The sequence below is a fragment of the Andrographis paniculata genome, unplaced genomic scaffold (genome assembly GCF_009805555.1).
Source record: "Andrographis paniculata isolate CXL003 unplaced genomic scaffold, ASM980555v1 Contig57END, whole genome shotgun sequence".
Taxonomy (NCBI): domain Eukaryota; kingdom Viridiplantae; phylum Streptophyta; class Magnoliopsida; order Lamiales; family Acanthaceae; genus Andrographis; species Andrographis paniculata.
Window position 1 is genome coordinate 5937369 of NW_026137592.1, and position 20887 is coordinate 5958255.

Consider the following 20887-nt stretch of genomic DNA (forward strand, 5'->3'; position numbering starts at 1 on the left):
CCTGCTCTGATAGCCTTCTGTATTTCCTTTCGGAAATGCGTACATTGATTAGTGTAATGCGTAAAAGAATTATGCCACTTACAATATGGCCTCCCTTTTATCTCTTTTTTCGTTGCTAAACGCTGCCCTTTAGGAATGCAAATTTGCCCGTCTGCTAGCAGAATATCGAAAATTTTGTCTGCTTTAGACGCATCAAAGTTCGGTTGTTCCTTCTCTTCTGTCCCAGGAAGGGGCTTTAGTTTGGAACACACATACGGCTTGCCGCTCACAATTTCAGCCGCCATTTCTTCAATGATGTTTCGCTGCTCATCATCTGGCACATACGTTTCTGTATCGACACTGGCCATCTGTTGAACCCTGTTCCGTCGGAAATTATGTTCCTTTTCCCTAAATATCATGGGCAGATCAACGCATCCTGCAATCTGGTGTGCATATTCTTGACCACTAAATTGGTCATCTCGCTTTCTTCAATGATTGTCGGGCACCGTCCCTTCATTAGACGTATCCGCTCTATAAATTTAGAAGCAGTCTCTTCTGGCATCTGCCGGATCTCTAAGAGATCTGCAAGCGAGACCGTTGGGAGCGGATTAAAGAATCTTGCATGGAATGCGGCCTCCAGACCTTCCCAAGTTTGCAACTGTCCTGGTGGTAAATTAGCGAACCATGAAAAAACTGTTCTTGTGAGCGATAATCCAAACAACTGTAATTTGTAAAACAAATTATTGCCCACTTCCCCCAATTGAGCCGTGAAGCGTCCCACATGCTCAATGGTTGATGCTCCATCTTCTCCTGAAAACGAGTGAAAATCGGGTGGTCTGTAATTCCTCGGAAGGGGGTGGTCATTGATGACTCTTTTTGGGAAAGGCCTCTGATATGCTGGTCTGTTGACCGTCTGAGGATTCATTCCAAAATGCACTCTCAAGACTTGAGCAATGTCTTCCGGATCTACCCTGGGCGGAACAGGGTCAAATACAGGAATGGGATTGTGAGCCTGTCCTCCCAATCTTTCTTCGTTGCGGTCGGTTGGTTCGGTCCTAACACCCAAAGGAATATTATTTGGGTATGTGAGAGGAGTCTTTCCCCTGTCAACCCTAGGGGCAATAGCACTTGGAAAAGTGCTATCCACGTAAGAGGGTCCCGCAAAATTTGTCTGTAATCTGGATGGTGAAGACTCTGGTGGTGTCTGAATGGGTTGCAGAGTAACCCTTGATAACGCTTGATTTAGCATATTTTGCATAAGGTTTTGTTGCTCCCGCAACATTTTTTGCTCGCGCAACATATTCTGCATAGCCAAATTATGCTGATTGTTCAATTGTTAACATAGGAAACCCAGTCAGCAGGTGCTTGTGGTGTTTCCCCTGCAGTTGGCATGACAGGTGGTGAGACTGTTTCTCCCACCGGTGCTGAAGATGCTTGAGGCTGTGAGCTTGCCGTGTGGATCCTTTCGATGATTGGGCCGGACCTCAGTCGTATGAAATTCTCTGTTGACGTAGGATCAGCAATCTTGCCTTTCTCTCACTGTGGTCGCCAATTTGTTGATGCGATTTTTCAACAAAAAAAAGTAAAATCCGAAAATAGGATATTATCTTCGAATTTGATATAATTAGTACCTGAGATTAGGAATCTCTAAAAATTGTACGATACATAAATAAAATAGTAAAATAAAACTACAGACTGGAAAATAAAGTGGTGATCCCCAAAGGCAATTCTTTTGAATTTGATGTTGATTGAAGATGGTTTCTTAGGTCAGGAACAGATCTATTTAAAACCCCTTAAAGAAACGGTTTGAACCGCCGTCTGGTCGGTTACAGAAACCGTTGTCAACCGCCCAAAAAGTTCTCTTTTATCGACGCGTGTGTCAACCGACTCACCAAGTCGTGCCTTCAAACCCGCTCATCAGTTGAAACTTCCTTCAACTGTCCAGGAACTGTTTTTTTGCCCGACCTGCACATCTACTGCTTCGTCTCCTCTTTGCCCGTTCTCCCCTTGTTTAACCTCCTGCCTTGCCTGAGTCCGCTTCGCCCGACCTATATATAACACCTAATCATATCACATCTGACCTCCGTACCCGACCTTATACCGTCTTACCTCTGTGTCCAAATTTATCACGCCCGACCTTTGAGCCTGACCCGACCACGTCCGACTTCAGTGCCCGACCTTATTACGCCCGATCAAATTGAGCTCGACCCGACCACGTCTGACCTCAGTGCCCGACCTTATTACACCCGACCTTTGAGCTCGCACCGACCACGTCCGACCTCAGTGCCCAACCTTATTACGCTCGACCTTTGAGCTCGACCCGATTACGTCTGACCTCAATGCCCGACCTTATTACGCCCGACCTTTGAGCTCGAACCGACCACGTCCGACTTCAGTGTCCGACCTTATTACGCCCGATCTTTGCACCCGATCTTGTCACACCTGAGCTCCGTGCCCGACCTGATCATACCCGATCTGAGTGACGATTTCGGTTAAAAATTCTAAGTTTTTTTTTTTTTAACTTATGATTTTTATTTATAAATTATATTATTATATTTTTTTATTATGATTTTATATATGCTACTATAGTACTATGTTTGTAAACATTTCATTTAAGAAATTAAGTTGTGTTTAATTAAAGGGGCTTGGACATAATTATAAAATTTCTAATTTAGATCTATCTAAATTTAAAATTTATATAAAATTTAATTTTAGGAAATCTAAATATACCTAAAATAAATAAATTTTAATCATCACTTTTGGTTATATTTTAAAGATTATCACTTGAATCTGTATTACTAGATTCACATTGACTTATATCGTCAACTTTTACTTAATCTGCAAGTAAACATTGATTTTCTAAATATTCAACAGTTAATTTAGAACGTTTACATTCTCTTACATTATACAAATCATGAAAAAGTGAAAGTTATGGAGGTTGAGATGAACTATCACTACAAGAAACATTAGAACTAGTATTTATATTTTGGCTAAGATCAATTCTACAAGCACTAAATTGTTGTTTATATTCTTTAAAAATATCTATTAAACGTTGTTTTGCTCCATATGCAATTGAAGTAGGGTTATAGGTTTCATTATCTTTTCAGGACATAATGAGTCGTAATAATATGTTAACAATTTGTCTACAATATGTTTTCCATCATTTTAATAATGAGACATATCTTACTAGATAAGAAATTGCTTGTTTAATAGAATTTACATGCTCTTTCAAACAGGATAAACCACCTTGAACAAAAATTTAAAAGATGACAAACATGTAACATGAAAAAACTTACCTCCAATTGATGGTTGACAAATTTCAATAAGAGAATTTAAACTAGCCATGTTAGCACTTGCATTATCAAATGAAATTGAAAAATTTTTTGTACGTAAAATTATATTATTGTAAAATAGATCATATCTTGTGAGAAATATTTGTTGCAGTGTGTTCTGCATCAAATTCTCGATATGCAATTAAACATTTTTGTAAAGTCAATGAGTTATCAATCCATAACATGCAATACTCATATAATGATGTTCTTGCCAATGATCATTCCAAACATCCGAACATAGAAACTTTATTTTGTAAATTATTAAACATATTAATTACTTTTAATTTCCATTCACTAACAATTATATCAATATCACGGGTGAGTGTTGAGCGTGAAATTCTTCTAGCCGAAGGATTGTAAGCATTAGTAATTCATTTTTCAAAACGTAAATCATTTGCAAGTCTAAACGGAAGATGTTTAGAAAAAACAAACTTAGCTAATTATCTTCTAGCAGTAATATCGCTATATTTAAATAAAGTAGGAGTACTTACCTCATCTCTAATTTTTGAAGTGGAAGATGGTATTGGTCCTCGAATTTTTGTTTGTGATGAAGTTATTCCAATTTTAGAAGGGTGTTTATTATCGATATGAAGTGTAAATTTTGCATATCCTCCTCCCTTCTTGTAATTATAAACTTTAGAACAATAATTACAACTAACTTTGAAAGCAATTACTAACCTCAGTTGCTTTCTTCGTAAAATGAACGAAGAAAATATCGGATCTTAAGGCTTGAATTTCATGAGCTATTTGTTTTCCACTTACATCTTCTTCATTGTCGGGAGCCTCGGGGTATTGATATTGATTTAACGATTCAAGCTCATCAAAATCTTCTATATTCCATTGCTCATAAAAAAAATTATGAAATTGGGGAGGAGAAGAATGTGAATCAACGATAGTCTTACCTTTGCCCTTTCCTCTAGACATAGACAATGACATTTTTCTATTTTAAAATTTTATTTTTAATAGATATTATAATATATAAATAATGTAAGGAAATTAATAATACAAACAAATAAAAATGCAACTAAAAGCTATTAGCTACTTTGAAAGTACAATTTTATCTAAAATAAAATACTATAGAATAGAGTAGAGTACTATAAACTGAACACTTGAGATATTAAATAATTGTAAGTGAGTGAGATAGTGAGATGTAGGGAGAGATAAGAATGTAAAAGTTGGGGTGAAGAAAATTCATACAATTCATCTACCTATTTATATACTTGGTCATTAAATGTCATCCCTTCATTTACTATAATGTACATTAAATATCCACGGTTCATTTCAAATTAAAATAAAAAATAAAAAACTGCCCAAACCAGCGGTTCAAACCGAAACCACCGGTTTCGTTTCAAACCACCGGTTTGTTCCATCGAATCTCAGCCGTTGGATCTGTGAAATTTAATCTGGAGAATTTATTTTTCAAAAATCATCCTGTTAGGAAAATATATATCTCCCTATCTAAATATGGATAAATAATAATGTACAAATTTATTAGTTATTCTAATTTATTTGATTGGTTTAAATTACATAATCTAATTATAAAAATAATCAATGATTTATTTGATTGACTTAGATTACGATGTTTGATTATAGAAATAATCAATTATTTATTTGATTGACTTAAATTACGTGATCTAATTATGGAACAAGTCAATTACTACCTTATTAATATAGGATAAATTGAGCAGATACCAAATAGCTTATCAATTAGATGATTATGGGTGGCTTATTGATCACTGTATAAAGAACATTCAGTTATGGTCCTCAATACACAAAATCAATCATTGTTCTCTATTCTCCCCATCGGAATAGATTATGAAGGATCCATTAGTCGATTTAGTTGAGGAATGCCGTAATACCAATTGTTCGAGTTCTCAGTACCGCATCAAGGAACTCGATGGATCCAGAAATGTTCTAATGTGATTTTTTTTTTATTTCATATAAATTGCTATAGGATAAATGGATTGGATATATGCCGAGTGCATTATCAATGAAACTTTTCCATCAAGTGGTATTACAGCCACCTAGACGTGATTATATGAATTTATAGTTTACATATATATATTTGAAAATTAATTTTCTCGCACATTATTGTTGGATGTTTTGATCCTTGTGTGCGTAAAAGAAGATTAATTTTATTGTGGAATATTTATCTTCAATTGATGGATTTTTTCTTATATATATGTGTATATATATATATATATTTTTTTAAAGATAAAGAGGTTTTTAAATCCATATTAATGATTTACATAAGTTTATTATCTCGTGATATATATTTTTTTATATTTATAATATAAGTTATGGATATATTTAAATATATGATTTGGGGATTTATGCCATTGATCTCATCGGTTTAATATTATTTTAAATTGGGAGAGACACGTTAGTGTCATAATATATTTTTTATGTAATTGATCTAGTAATTTAACAATTTTGTCAATTGAACCATCAAGTTGCCTCCACAACCACTGTGTGTGAAGATCAACTTTATTGATATTACAAAGATGTAGTATGAAATTATTTATGCGTTATGTGATCAGCTGTCCGGTAGACGCAATTTGGCCGAATAATAACGCACAGGTGATGGTAAGTATGTGGTAGTTATTTATATTATTCATGTGAACATTTGTGTTCCTTCGATAGACTTATGTTTGACAGAACTTATTACCAATACTTGATTGTTGCACCAAGATTACATTTGTAGCTAATTTTTTGTCCTCCGACAAGATTAATGTTGCACCGGGTGTCTTGGAATGAGTCACTAATTTATTTTACCCATATTTTTTTATGCATGATTTATTTTGAATGTTTAGTGAGTAATTGTATTGTTCTCTTACAGTGGCCATTGCTACTTCTCCTAATATTTCTGCTCAAATTAACATCCCAATGGTCAATGGGACAGACTATAAGATCTGGAAGGAAACCATAGAAATTGTTCTCGATTGTATGGATTTGGATCTTGCCCTTCGATCCGACCGACCCATTACTACTGAGGCAAAGCCTAGTAAGGCTAAACTTGAGAAATGGGACCGGTCGAACTAAATGTGCATGATGATCATGAAGCGCTCCATTCCAGAGGCGTTTCGGGGCTCTATTGCTGAGAGCGAAACGGCTAAATTGTTCCTTGAAGCCATTGAGCAATATTTTACCAAAAATGAAAAGGCGGAGGCGAGTAGTCTTTTGGCTAAACTCGTCTCCATGCAGTATAAAGGAAAAGGGAACATAAGAGAGTACATTATGGAAATATCTAACATTACATCAAAATTGAAGGCACTAAAGTTAGAGCTGTCGGAAGACTTGGTCGTGCACTTGGTTTTGATCTCATTTCCTACACACCTTTGGACAATTTAAGGTGAGCTATAATACTCAGAAGGACAAATGGTACCTTAATGAACTTATATCTCACTGTGTGTAAGAGGAAGAGAGAGTGCAAGAGACAACTTTGAAAGTGCTCATCTAGCTCTTTATGCTCAAGGCAAGAAGAGGAAATGACCTAAGAGAACTGCGGTTGATGCTTCGAAGAAGAAGAAGAAGGAACAAGTGGAATCAAAATGTTTCTGTTGCAAGAAGCCGGGGCACATGAAGAAATATTGCTCTAAGTACGCAGTGTGGCGTATTAAGAAGGGTATGCAGTTAACTTTGATTTGTTCTGAGGTTAATTTATCATTTGTACCTAAGGATACTTGGTGGGTAGATTCAGGAGCCACTACTCACATAAGTGTGTCTTTGGAGGGTTGCCTATGGAGCCGATTACCAAGTGATGATGAAAGATTCATCTTTGTGGGTGATGGAAACAAAGTTGCAGTAGAGGCTATTGGAACCTTTCTGTAACACCCCCAGTTGGCTCATACTGGAAATGCTACCGCCACACTGCATCATGAGGTCGTCACCTCCTACTTCGGGCCCCACAACACAATGTTAAGGCTAAAATTAATTATATAAGCATTTTATTATTTCCAAAAAGACAAGTTTATAAATATTTACAAAAACATGCTCCCAAAACGGGAGGTTTTTCTAGTTAGAATTTACATATAATACATCAGATGCAGTTCACTCATTCAGCCCGTCTTTCTATCTCCCGAGACGCCCCCTGTCCCGGAGGTGCCATGCGTACCTGAATCAAATATTTTTCTTAAAAGCAGTCTAGAATTAAATCCATTTTAAGAACTAACATAAAATATGCCATGTCATGCTCGAAAATATAGTTTAATTTCCGTCATTTGCAAAATAAATGCCATGCCATGCCCATACTGAAATAATGTAACAATAATGTCAAAATCGACAACTCATGCACATATACCCATATACATATGTCAAAGTGAGCAGCCGGAATAACCTCGGCTCCATAATAACGGCTCACTAGACTATCATCAATAAATAGCCGGAAAATCCTCGGCTCAAGGAAGGACCTGGTAAACCCATAATAATATAACGGTCACCCGGTCACTTCCATATACCCACCATACGACTCCCGCAATCAATACATGGATAGCCGAGCGTTGTCGCCATTAACCACAAGACACCCCATAGTCTGTGATAGCGAAGATAGGACCCTCCTGTCTAGCCCTACCCCGTGTAACGTAGTAGAATCCGTGCAACCTGGAATCACCCGAAGGAAACCCGGAAACTCTACTCCTCCTCGCACGCCCTAACGGGATCGCGTTTGGAGTTTGGCATATGATCCTAAACTACCGGTAGACCTCACTAGTAGCTACTCCAATGAGTGGAACAACACCGAACACGAATGATTAGACCAAATACGTCTCAACTGCAATGGGTCTAATCCCTGAATGACCGTGCGACTAAGTCACCCAGTTGTCCGACTACTATCGTCCACTATCGCCAAAGTGTTACGGTACATCGGGGTCGAATATCCTAACCCCAGATGATGCCCTCGCCTAGCACTACCGCACACGGCGACTAAACGATAGATCCATAAAACATATCCGATAAATCGTGCAATGTGTGCAGCATGTCAATAAGTGAATTTAATGAAAAGGGCTGGTGAGACGGCCCACCTATCCTCCTTTTTATAAATTCACCAACACGATCAAATACGTATATCAAATATCGTAAAACGAAGTTTCACACATGCATATACACACACATATATACATATATAGATGCACTGACCAAATGATTCCACATAATATCATATCAATATCAGAATCAGAATCACATGCAACATAAATACCTAATTTCTTAAAATTAGATTTAATTCCCTACTGCTTACCTCCTACCGATACTTTCTGGATTTTTATAACTTCACCCAAATCTCCTCCAACGTACACCTGTTCCATTATTTACTCAAATCAGATGAGCTTTATGCTTATTCTCAGGAGCTACCTGCTTATTCAAAAGCTAATTTCTATAATTAACTCGTCGGGCTCCAAACTTTTATATTTAGTAGAATATGATATTCTAGCTATAAAATCCTTCTACCTCATAATATTTATATTGCCCGATTATTAAATAAAAATACGCAAAGGTATGAACAAGCAGGCAGGTGCAATATACTGCCGTTTTTTATTCGACTTGGATTGGTACGAAATTCTCAGAATATAACGTCGGCGCTACGAATAGGCTATTAGCTAAAGAAATTCATCGATTAAATAGCTAAATAGCCAGTTTTGAATTTTTGAAGAATTTCTAATTTAATATTCCCAATATTGAAATTCATATTAAAATCCATAATTAAATTCTATGTATAACAAGAAATACAATACCGAAGTCGGAATCAAAATCGAACAGCTAAATCTTTTTCTTCCTTTTTTTTTTTTTTCTTCTCCTTTCTTCTTCTCCTTCGCGTTTCGCTTCCTTCGCTTCAGCTAAAGTTTGTTATATATATATAATTATATTATTATTATATATATTATATATATTATATTATTATTAACGTTATTATTATTATTATTATTATTATAAATATTATCTTCATCATCATTACTTTTATTATTATATTATTATTATATATTTTATATTTATATTTATCGATATTTATCCGTTTAACAGTCTTTTCAATCATAATCAATATATAAAATAGGAATAAAATTTATCCCAAAATATTAATTTCTTGATTCCATTACTATTGTCAAATATTTATTTGCTATAATAATATTATTTTATACATTCTGAAATCGGGGCATTACAATCCACTCCCCCTTAAAAAGATTTCGTCCCCGAAATCTAAACTCAAACACATAACAAGGCAACTTAATTAAACAATTGTGGGTATGCCTTGAACATTTCTTGTTCTACTTCCCACGTGGCCTCTTCCGCTCCATGTCTGGACCACATTACTTTCACCATACGAATATCTCGATTCCTCATGGTTCGGACCTTTGTGTCCATGATCCACAGAGGCTTTTCTTCATACGAAAGATCTTCATCCAGCTCTATCTCATCTGGAGATAAAATATGAGAAGGGTCTGCGACATACCTACGAAGCTGAGATATATGAAACACATTATGGATACGCTCCATAGAATTTGGAAGTGCCAACCGATAAGCCCAATCACCAACTCGATCGACAATTTCATAAGGTCCAACATAACGCGGACTCAATTTTCCTTTAATCCCAAACCTTCTAATACCTTTCATTGGGGATACTTTCAAGAAGACAAAATCTCCACTTTGAAATTGACCCTCACGTCGGGCTCTATCGGCATAACTCTTTTGACGATCTTGAGCTGCCTTCATCTTTTCTCTGATAATTCGAATCTTATTTTTCGATTCCTCAATCATTTCCGGACCCAGTATCAGTCGATCACTCATATCGTCCCAACTCAAAGGAGTTCTGCATTTTCGACCATAAAGAGCTTCAAAAGGAGCCATTCCGATACTTGCTTGATGGCTATTATTATATAAAAATTCCACTAAATCCAAGTGGTCTTCCCAACTCCCTTGAAATTCCATAACACAAGCTCTTAGCATATCTTCCAGAATACGGATAGTTCTTTCTGACTGACCATCAGTCATCGGACGGAATGCAGTACTCATATGCAACTGAGTACCAAAGGCTTCCTGCAATTGTTGCCAAAATCGAGATTGAAAACGTGGATCACGATCTGATATGATCACCTCAGGAATACCGTGTCGTTTAACCACATAATGAACATATAATTTGGCCAATTTCTGCATACTCCAAGTCATACGTACTGGAATGAACACTGCTGACTTGGTCAATCTGTCTATAATTACCCAAATTGCATCTGTTCCCGACTTTGACCTTGGAAGTCCTGTTACAAAATCCATTGCGATAGAATCCCATTTCCAGAGTGGAACTTCTAAAGGTTGTAGCAACCCCATTGGTCTATGATGTTCTGCTTTTACCTTTTGACAATTTAAACATCGTGCAACAAATTTGGCTACATCCTTCTTCATGCCCTTCCACCAAAAATGTTGACGTAGGTCATGATACATTTTATTTCCCCCCGGATGCACTGAGTATGGTGTATTATGAGCCTCACTCATAATCTGCTCTTTCAAATCATTTCGATCCTTTGGGATACACCACCTCCCGTGAAATCGAAGACTCCCATCTGGAGCAATATTAAAATTTTGAGTCTGACCGTACTGAACTTTCACTGCAAGCTCAACCATTTTATTATCTTCCATTTGAGCCGCTCTAATGCGATCATAAATTTCAGGCTCAACTTGTATCATTTGCAAATATCCCCGAGTCATACCCCGTCCAAGTACCTCAATTTCCATCCGCGCTAAATCTTGGCACAGTTCATCAGCAACCGACATGAAGCCCAAGTTATGCCTTGGTTTTCGACTTAAGGCATCGGCTACAACATTTGCTTTGCCTTCATGATACACAATTTCAAGATCATAATCCTTCACCAATTCTAACCATCTTCTTTGTCTTAAATTCAATTCTTTTTGGGTGAAGATATATTTCAAACTTTGATGGTCAGTAAATATTCTGCAATGGGCTCCATAAAGATAGTGTCTCCAAATCTTCAAAGCAAACACAACTGCTGCCATTTCCAAGTCGTGTGTCGGATAATTCTCTTCGTGAGGTTTTAGTTGTCGTGATGCATAAGCAATAACTCTTTGATTCTGCATTAAGACACATCCCAATCCCTGCTTCGAAGCATCACTATACACTTCAAAATCCTCACCTTCCACTGGTAAAGCCAAAATTGGCGCTGAAGTTAATCGATGTTTCAATTCTAAAAAGGATGACTCACACTTGTGATCCCAGTTAATCTTTGCATCCTTTTTCAGCAAATTAGTTAATGGTTTTGCAACCTTCGAAAAATCAAGAACGAATCGCCGATAATATCCTGCCAAACCCAAAAAGCTTCTTACTTCTGATTGATTGGTAGGTCTTGGCCAATCCATGATTGCCGCCACTTTAGAAGGATCTACTGAGATACCCTTTCCAGAAACAACATGCCCCAAGAAAGCAACCTCCTTCAACCAAAACTCGCATTTGGATAACTTGGCATATAACTTTCTTGCACGCAATATGTTTAATATTACATGCAAATGTTTTGCATGCGTCTTTTTATCTGGGGAATAGACCAAGATATCGTCAATAAATACCACCACAAACTGGTCGAGGTATGGTTGAAAAATTCTATTCATCAACTCCATAAACGCAGCCGGGGCGTTAGTCAACCCAAAGGACATAACCGTGAATTCATAATGCCCGTATCTAGTCCGAAAAGCTGTCTTCGGAATGTCATGCTCTGCAATCCTTAGCTGATGATATCCAGCTCTCAAGTCAATCTTTGAGAATATAGTTGCACCTCTCAGTTGATCAAATAGATCATCAATCCTCGGAAGAGGATATTTGTTCTTCACCGTGACTTTGTTCAGTCCACGGTAGTCAATACATAACCTCAAACTTCCATCCTTCTTTTTCACAAATAAAACTGGAGCTTACATCCAAAGTGACATACTTGGTAAATATATTCATTGTCCAGCGATTCATGAAATGACAGCTTAACCATGGGGAGCTCAAGGGTACTATCTGATGTAGGGTTCTTATCACTCCGCCACACTTGGGCATAGCCTGGAAATATGACCACTACCACCACACTTAAAACATGTTAATGGAACTTTATCACAACAGGTACCTGAATGACTTGTTCCACAACGTCGACAAACAACCCCCGATTGTTGAAACCTCTCTTGACTCGGTTCTTTAATCGAAATCCCTTTATATGATGGCCCCGACCTGAATATTTGCCACCATTTATTTTTACCCTTTGGTTCATCCTCCACCTTAGATTTTCCTTTATCTCAAAACTGATGTTGATACCCCATTTCCTTCTCACTGCCCTTCTGTCTGACTTCCTGCTTCTGATAGAATCGAGCAGCACGCTCGTAAGCCTCATACAATGAACTGATATCCAACACCGCTAAAGCTTCTTGAATTCTGTGTTGCAACCCGTCTACAAAATGGTCAATTCTGTCTCGCTCACAGGAAAAGTAGTCAGGAACATACATCTCCAACTCATTAAACTTCACAAAATAATCCTCAACTGACATCGAGCCCTGCTTTAAGTCCAGCAATTCTTGCTTCTTCGCTTTTCGAATATGCGACGGTATAAACCTAGCCTTTAACTTTGCTTTAAATTCATCCCAAGTCATATCCACTTGGTCTACACCTGCAGCTTCTTCACCTAACCACCACCGATTTGCTCGGCCTTCCAAGAAATAGGCTCCAATATTAACTCGTTGATCTGGCGGAACCTGAACAACACGAAATATCTTTTCCATCTTTTCAACCCAAAACTCAAGGACTCCTGGCTCCACTGAACCAGAATATGTTGGTGGGTTATGCCGCATCACAGCATCAATGAAACTCCTCTGTTGAGGCATCATCGCGGCCATAAACTGCCGAAAGAAATCCTGACTAGGTGCCTCTGTTGGTACATGCGCTGGCACAGGATACTGTGACTCATCAGACGAAGGATCAAACTCTGGGCCTTGAATAGCCCTACGTACACCACCACCTCGAGAATTCGACATACTGCCCCCAATTTTTCCTGATTCAATATCAATTCAGCACACAGCTAAACCAAGCATAACCATAAAAGATAGATCACATTAACATGAATGCACCCGCAAAACCCAAACCTCACCAAACCAATTCAATATCATTATTATTTTCAAAACCTTTTTTAATTCAAAGAGCCAAAATCTATCAACCTAGGCTCTGATACCAACTTGTAACACCCCCAGTTGGCTCATACTGAAAATGCTACCGCCACACTGCATCATGAGGTCGTCACCTCCTACTTCGGGCCCCACAACACAATGTTAAGGCTAAAATTAATTATATAAGCATTTTATTATTTCCAAAAAGACAAGTTTATAAATATTTACAAAAACATGCTCCCAAAACGGGAGGTTTTTCTAGTTAGAATTTACATATAATACATCAGATGCAGTTCACTCATTCAGCCCGTCTTTCTATCTCCCGAGACGCCCCCTGTCCCGGAGGTGCCATGCGTACCTGAATCAAATATTTTTCTTAAAAGCAGTCTAGAATTAAATCCATTTTAAGAACTAACATAAAATATGCCATGTCATGCTCGAAAATATAGTTTAATTTCCGTCATTTGCAAAATAAATGCCATGCCATGCCCATACTGAAATAATGTAACAATAATGTCAAAATCGACAACTCATGCACATATACCCATATACATATGTCAAAGTGAGCAGCCGGAATAACCTCGGCTCCATAATAACGGCTCACTAGACTATCATCAATAAATAGCCGGAAAATCCTCGGCTCAAGGAAGGACCTGGTAAACCCATAATAATATAACGGTCACCCGGTCACTTCCATATACCCACCATACGACTCCCGCAATCAATACATGGATAGCCGAGCGTTGTCGCCATTAACCACAAGACACCCCATAGTCTGTGATAGCGAAGATAGGACCCTCCTGTCTAGCCCTACCCTGTGTAACGTAGTAGAATCCGTGCAACCTGGAATCACCCGAAGGAAACCCGGAAACTCTACTCCTCCTCGCACGCCCTAACGGGATCGCGTTTGGAGTTTGGCATATGATCCTAAACTACCGGTAGACCTCACTAGTAGCTACTCCAATGAGTGGAACAACACCGAACACGAATGATTAGACCAAATACGTCTCAACTGCAATGGGTCTAATCCCTGAATGACCGTGCGACTAAGTCACCCAGTTGTCCGACTACTATCGTCCACTATCGCCAAAGTGTTACGGTACATCGGGGTCGAATATCCTAACCCCAGATGATGCCCTCGCCTAGCACTACCGCACACGGCGACTAAACGATAGATCCATAAAACATATCCGATAAATCGTGCAATGTGTGCAGCATGTCAATAAGTGAATTTAATGAAAAGGGCTGGTGAGACGGCCCACCTATCCTCCTTTTTATAAATTCACCAACACGATCAAATACGTATATCAAATATCGTAAAACGAAGTTTCACACATGCATATACACACACATATATACATATATAGATGCACTGACCAAATGATTCCACATAATATCATATCAATATCAGAATCAGAATCACATGCAACATAAATACCTAATTTCTTAAAATTAGATTTAATTCCCTACTGCTTACCTCCTACCGATACTTTCTGGATTTTTATAACTTCACCCAAATCTCCTCCAACGTACACCTGTTCCATTATTTACTCAAATCAGATGAGCTTTATGCTTATTCTCAGGAGCTACCTGCTTATTCAAAAGCTAATTTCTATAATTAACTCGTCGGGCTCCAAACTTTTATATTTAGTAGAATATGATATTCTAGCTATAAAATCCTTCTACCTCATAATATTTATATTGCCCGATTATTAAATAAAAATACGCAAAGGTATGAACAAGCAGGCAGGTGCAATATACTGCCGTTTTTTATTCGACTTGGATTGGTACGAAATTCTCAGAATATAACGTCGGCGCTACGAATAGGCTATTAGCTAAAGAAATTCATCGATTAAATAGCTAAATAGCCAGTTTTGAATTTTTGAAGAATTTCTAATTTAATATTCCCAATATTGAAATTCATATTAAAATCCATAATTAAATTCTATGTATAACAAGAAATACAATACCGAAGTCGGAATCAAAATCGGACAGCTAAATCTTTTTCTTCTTTTTTTTTTTTTTTCTTCTCCTTTCTTCTTCTCCTTCGCGTTTCGCTTCCTTCGCTTCAGCTAAAGTTTGTTATATATATATAATTATATTATTATTATATATATTATATATATTATATTATTATTAACGTTATTATTATTATTATTATTATTATAAATATTATCTTCATCATCATTACTTTTATTATTATATTATTATTATATATTTTATATTTATATTTATCGATATTTATCCGTTTAACAGTCTTTTCAATCATAATCAATATATAAAATAGGAATAAAATTTATCCCAAAATATTAATTTCTTGATTCCATTACTATTGTCAAATATTTATTTGCTATAATAATATTATTTTATACATTCCGAAATCGGGGCATTACACTTTCGATTGCAGTTAAAGAGCGGTTCTTATTTAGATTTATTTGAGACTTTTGTAGTGCCGTCATTTAGACGGAATTTGGTTTCAATTTCTTCTTTGGATAAACTAGGATTTTCCTAGTCTTTTGGAAATAATAAAGTTAGTCTTTTTCAAAATTCTAAATTTATTGGTGATGGCTCTTTAATTGATAATCCTTATATGATTGATTTTGTAATTTTCAATAATTTTGTACTACAAACTTCATCAAGAGGTACAAAGAGAAATTTTTTTGAGGATTCTGCCATTCTATGGCACAAGTACTTAGATCATATTTCAAAGCAAAGAATGCTAAGGCTTGTGTCTGACAGAATCCTTGATGCCTTAGATGATGCAGACTTTCCAGTATGTGTTGAGTGCATCAAAGGGAAGCAAACAAACATAAAGAAATTAGGGACTAAGAGAGCTAAAGAAGTTTAGAACTTACTCACATTGATATTTGTGGTCCATTACCTACGGCATCTTGGAATGGCCAATGATATTTTATTACGTTCATAGACGATTACTCTCATTTTGGATACCTATATTTGATTCATAAAAAATCTGAATCATTGTATGTTTTCAAATCTTTCAAAGTTGAAGTGGAACTTCAACTTGGAAAGAAAATTAAGGCCATTAAATCAAATCGTGGAGGTGAATACTACGACCGATTTGATGGATCAGGAGAACAACGTCCTGGACCCTTCGCAATTTTTCTCAAAGAATGTGGTATTGTTCTGTAATACACAATGTCAGGGTCCCCTAGCATGAATGGTGTTGCTGAACGGAGGAACCAAACTCTTAAGGATATGGTTAGCAGTATGATTAGTCATTCTCCCTTGCTAGATTCACTTTGGGGAGAACCTTTGAAAACCGCAGTTCATATTCTCAACCGAGTACCGAGAAAAATAGTTTCTAAAATCCCTTATGAGCATTGGAGGGGCAAGAAGCCTAATCATAGACATTACGAATTTGGGGTTGTCCGGCAGAAGTACGACCTTATAGGGTGCATAAAGGAAAGCTGGACTCAAGAATGGTTAGCTATTATTTTTTCGGTTACCCGGAACACTCACAGGGTTACAAATTTTATAATCCCACATCAAGAACAATTTTTTAGATGAGAAATGCTAAATTTCTTGAGGATATTGAGTTTGGGAGAGAAGAAGTTATTAGGAACGTTGCATTTGAGGAAGACTCTGTTGTTGACAATGATTTGGTTTCATTGCCTATCATTGTTCAGGATTCAACCTCAGTGTTAGAAAACAATGTTGAAATTCCAGTTGAAACTATTGTTCCAAATCCGGGCAACACTTAAATTCTTCTTCCTCCTACAACTGAAGTACAAACTCTTCAACCTCAAGAAGTGCCACTAAGGAGATCCACTAGAGAAAAGAGAAGTGTTATTTCAGATGATTATATAGTATTTCTCCAGGAGCATGGGGATGGCATCGGTTTGACCGAGAATGATCCTACCACAATTGGACAAGCCATGCGTAGCTCTAATTCTCAAAGATGGATTGATTCCATGAAAGATGAGATGAAATCTATGAGTGACAATGACGTTTGGGATCTTGTCAATTTTCCAGAAGCTCCGAAACCCATTGGTTGTAAATGGATATTTAAAACCAAAAGGGATTCCAAAGGCAATGATGAAAGATATAAGGCTCGTCTAGTTGCTAAAGGCTTCACTCAGACAGAAAGCATTGACTACAAAGAGACTTTATCTATTGTTTCTTCGAAAAACTCTTTTAGAACTATTATGGCTCTGGTAGCTCATTTTGACTTAGAGTTACATCAAATGGGTGTACAGACTGTTTTTCTTAATGGAGATATTGAGAAAACAATTTATATGACACAACCTAAAAACTTTGTATCTAGAGATACAAAGTATAAGGTATGCAAATTAAAGAAATCCATATATGGTCTAAAGCAGGCATCCCGTCAATGGTACCACAAATTCCATCAAGTTACCGCCTCATTTGGTTTTGAGGTAAATCTCGTTGATAATTGTGTGTACTGCAAGTTCAGTGGGAGTAAATATATATTTCTAGTTTTATATATCGATGACATTCTTCTCGCTAGCAACAATATGAGTTTGTTGTATGAAACTAAGAGATTTCTCATAAAGAAATTTGAAATGAAAAATCTTGGTGATGCCTATTTTGTATTAGGAATCCAAATACTAAGAGATCATTCTCGAGGTATTCTTGGATTATCACAAAAGAATTACATTGATATGATGTTGGGAAGATTCGGCATGAAAGGCAGCAAACCACTCAATACCCCTGTTGCTAAAAGAGAAAAATTTAGTCTCAAATAATGTCCCAGCAATGATCATTAGAAAAAGGAGATGCATAGGATTCCTTATGCATCAGCCGTAGGAAGTCTTATGTATGCTCAAGTATGCACTTGTCCCGATATAGCATTTATAGTGGGATTTTTAGGCAGATATTTGAGCAATCCGGGAGAACAACACTCGAAAGCAACCAAACACGTAATGCATTTTTTAGAGAACTATGAAATTTATGCTCACTTATCAGAGATCAGAAAACTTGGAGATCGTGGGATACTCTGACTCCGACTTTGTTGGATGTCAAGATAGCAAACGCTTCACATCATGAGGGGTAATTTCTTGAAAGTTTGTTAAACAGACTACCATGACTGCAGAATTTATCGCTTGCTATGAGACCTCCAATCACGCAATATGGCTACGAAAATTTTTCACTGGGTTGCGTGTGATTGAAGGCATCAAGAGACCTTAAAAATATTTTGTGACAATAACTCAGCCGTGTATTACTCCAATAACAACTCAATTGCAATTGAATCAAAGTTTATTGACATTAAGTTTCTTGTTGTTAAAGAGAGAGTTCAGAATAAACAAATTGCTATTGAACACATAGGAACAAAATGCTAGCTAATCCACTAACTAAGGAATTGACATCTAAGGTATTTCATGAACACACTGCTCACATTGGTGTTGCTTTTGATGTTGCCCTAGGTTAGTGAGAGTCTATGTTCTATGTGGAAAACCTTCAATTTGTATTGTCCAGTTTTCTCGAGAATAAAGTTGATGGATTTATTTTATTCTGAATTCAATTTAAGTTATTATGTATTGATCCCACTAAATTTGGACCAGTTGGAAATAGACATGATATTGATCACATTGCATGAAATTTCCATGCTGCTCACCATATTTGATCCACATCACTGAATGTATTAATATGGTGATTGTCGGGGTTTAACCATGATTTATAATGTGGTGACTGCCTCGGTGATTCCATTGTTAGTGCATGTGGTGGATAGGATTGTTAAAGGTAGTCAACAAATATAATTATAGTTGCGCAACTACGGATTCGATAATATAATTGCTCAGGAAATAATATTTGCCTAAGTGGGGGATTGTTAGAAAAATATATATTTTTCTATCTAAATATGGATAAATAATAATGTACAATTATATTACTTATTCTAATTTATTTGATTGGTTTAAATTACGTAATCAAATTGTAGAAATAATCAATCATTTATTTGATTTACTTAGATTACGATATTTGATTATAGAAACAATCAATTATTTATTTGATTGACTTAAATTATGTGATCTAATTATGGAACAACTCAATTACTGCCTTATTGATATGGGATAAATTGAGCATATACCAAATAGCATATCAATTAGGTGATTATGGGTGGCCTATTGATCACTATATAAAAGACATTCGGTTATGGTCCCCAATACACAATATCAATCATTGTTCTTTATTCTCCCCATCGGAATAGATTACGAAGGAACAATTAGGCGATTTAGTTGAGATAGGCCGTAATACCAATTGTTCGAGTTCTCAGTTCCGCATTAAGGAACTCGATGGATCCAAGTATGTTCTAATGTGGTTTTTTTTTATTTCTTTCATATAAATCGCTATAGGATAAATGTATTGGAGATATGACGAGTGCATTATCAATAAAACTTTTCCATCACATCCCGCCCAAACCGGCGATTTCAGTTTCGAATCGAAACCACCGGTTTGGGCGGGATAGTTTTTTTAAAAAAATAAAAAAATAATATATATATAAATATAATCTCCAAATACGAACACGAAACCGAACCGTCGGAATGATGGTTTCGGTTCAATTTTAGCCCAGTTTCGGTTCAAATTTAAACCGGCAGTTCCAAATCGAATGAGCAAGTCTACCACAAATTACTTCAGCTAACGGAGGTTAGTTTTTCCCACTCTTCAAAACCATCAATTCTCTTCTTCATATAAATCTTTGGTTGTGTTCTTTTGTGAGTTTTACCACAAGTTTTTACTATTCAGATTTTTTTTTCCTCCAAAAATATCAAATCAAACAATAATTTTTTTATATTATATTATAAATTTATTTTACATTCAAAATATCACATCAACCGCTATTTATATCACATCAAATAACTATTCAAATTCAACTTTTTACTATTCAAAACTCCAAACCCAAAAACTAAAACTCATAAATAAACTTTTTCTTCTTCATTCACATATTTGTTTTCTCTATCTTCATTTGTCCAGCAGGTCCATTGAATCCACCCTAAAATTTTAGCACCTGCACATTAACAACCAGGCCGGCGCTGGTGCCTCCTCATCCATGCCTAAGGACTTCCATCCGAAGTCATCTAACTATCCCAACCATGGGAGAATTTACTTCTCCTCCTCTTTGTCTCTTTCCCATAGGTTGCCAAGGTCTTTTTCCTTTTGTTAAGAGAAACTCATGATTGAAGTGCCTTAGAGGATGCTTGTAGGATGGAAAAAAGGCCTGCTAGACAGATGATATTCTATTAAGCTTCAAGTCAACCTAGGTATTTCATGTTAATCCCTTACAAAAAAGTCCTGGAACTTCCAAATTAACCTAATCAGCTGATCTTTGTCTTCTTCGCTTAACAAGACATTGATTGTTGTTATCTTTGGATTGTTTTCATTTTCTAAATTAATGTCTTTCCAAGGATCTTATACATCAAAATGAGGAAATGTCATTTGGATTGGTGAAATAAGCTTTTCATCTTCTTGGCTATCTTCTT

General features: G+C 36.5%; 1 protein-coding gene across 1 annotated transcript; it reads right to left on the minus strand.

Moving 5' to 3' along the window:
- Window positions 1-394: 394 nt before the first annotated feature.
- Window positions 395-1288, minus strand: LOC127256903 (uncharacterized). The gene is made up of 2 exons (XM_051283129.1): window positions 761-1288; window positions 395-700 (listed from the first exon to the last, which is right to left on the minus strand). The coding sequence occupies exons 1-2, from the start codon at window positions 1286-1288 to the stop codon at window positions 395-397; spliced, it is 834 nt and encodes a 277-aa protein (XP_051139086.1).
- Between the last annotated feature and the right edge of the window lie 19599 nt (window positions 1289-20887).

Excerpts from the sequence above, each read along its gene's own strand:
- LOC127256903 (XM_051283129.1), bottom strand. The coding sequence starts at position 1,288 with ATGCAGAATATGTTGCGCGAGCAAAAAATGTTGCGGGAGCAACAAAAC. Across the intron at positions 701-760 it reads GAGCATCAACCATTGAGCAT|TTGTTTGGATTATCGCTCAC; the intron begins GTGGGACGCTTC and ends TACAAATTACAG.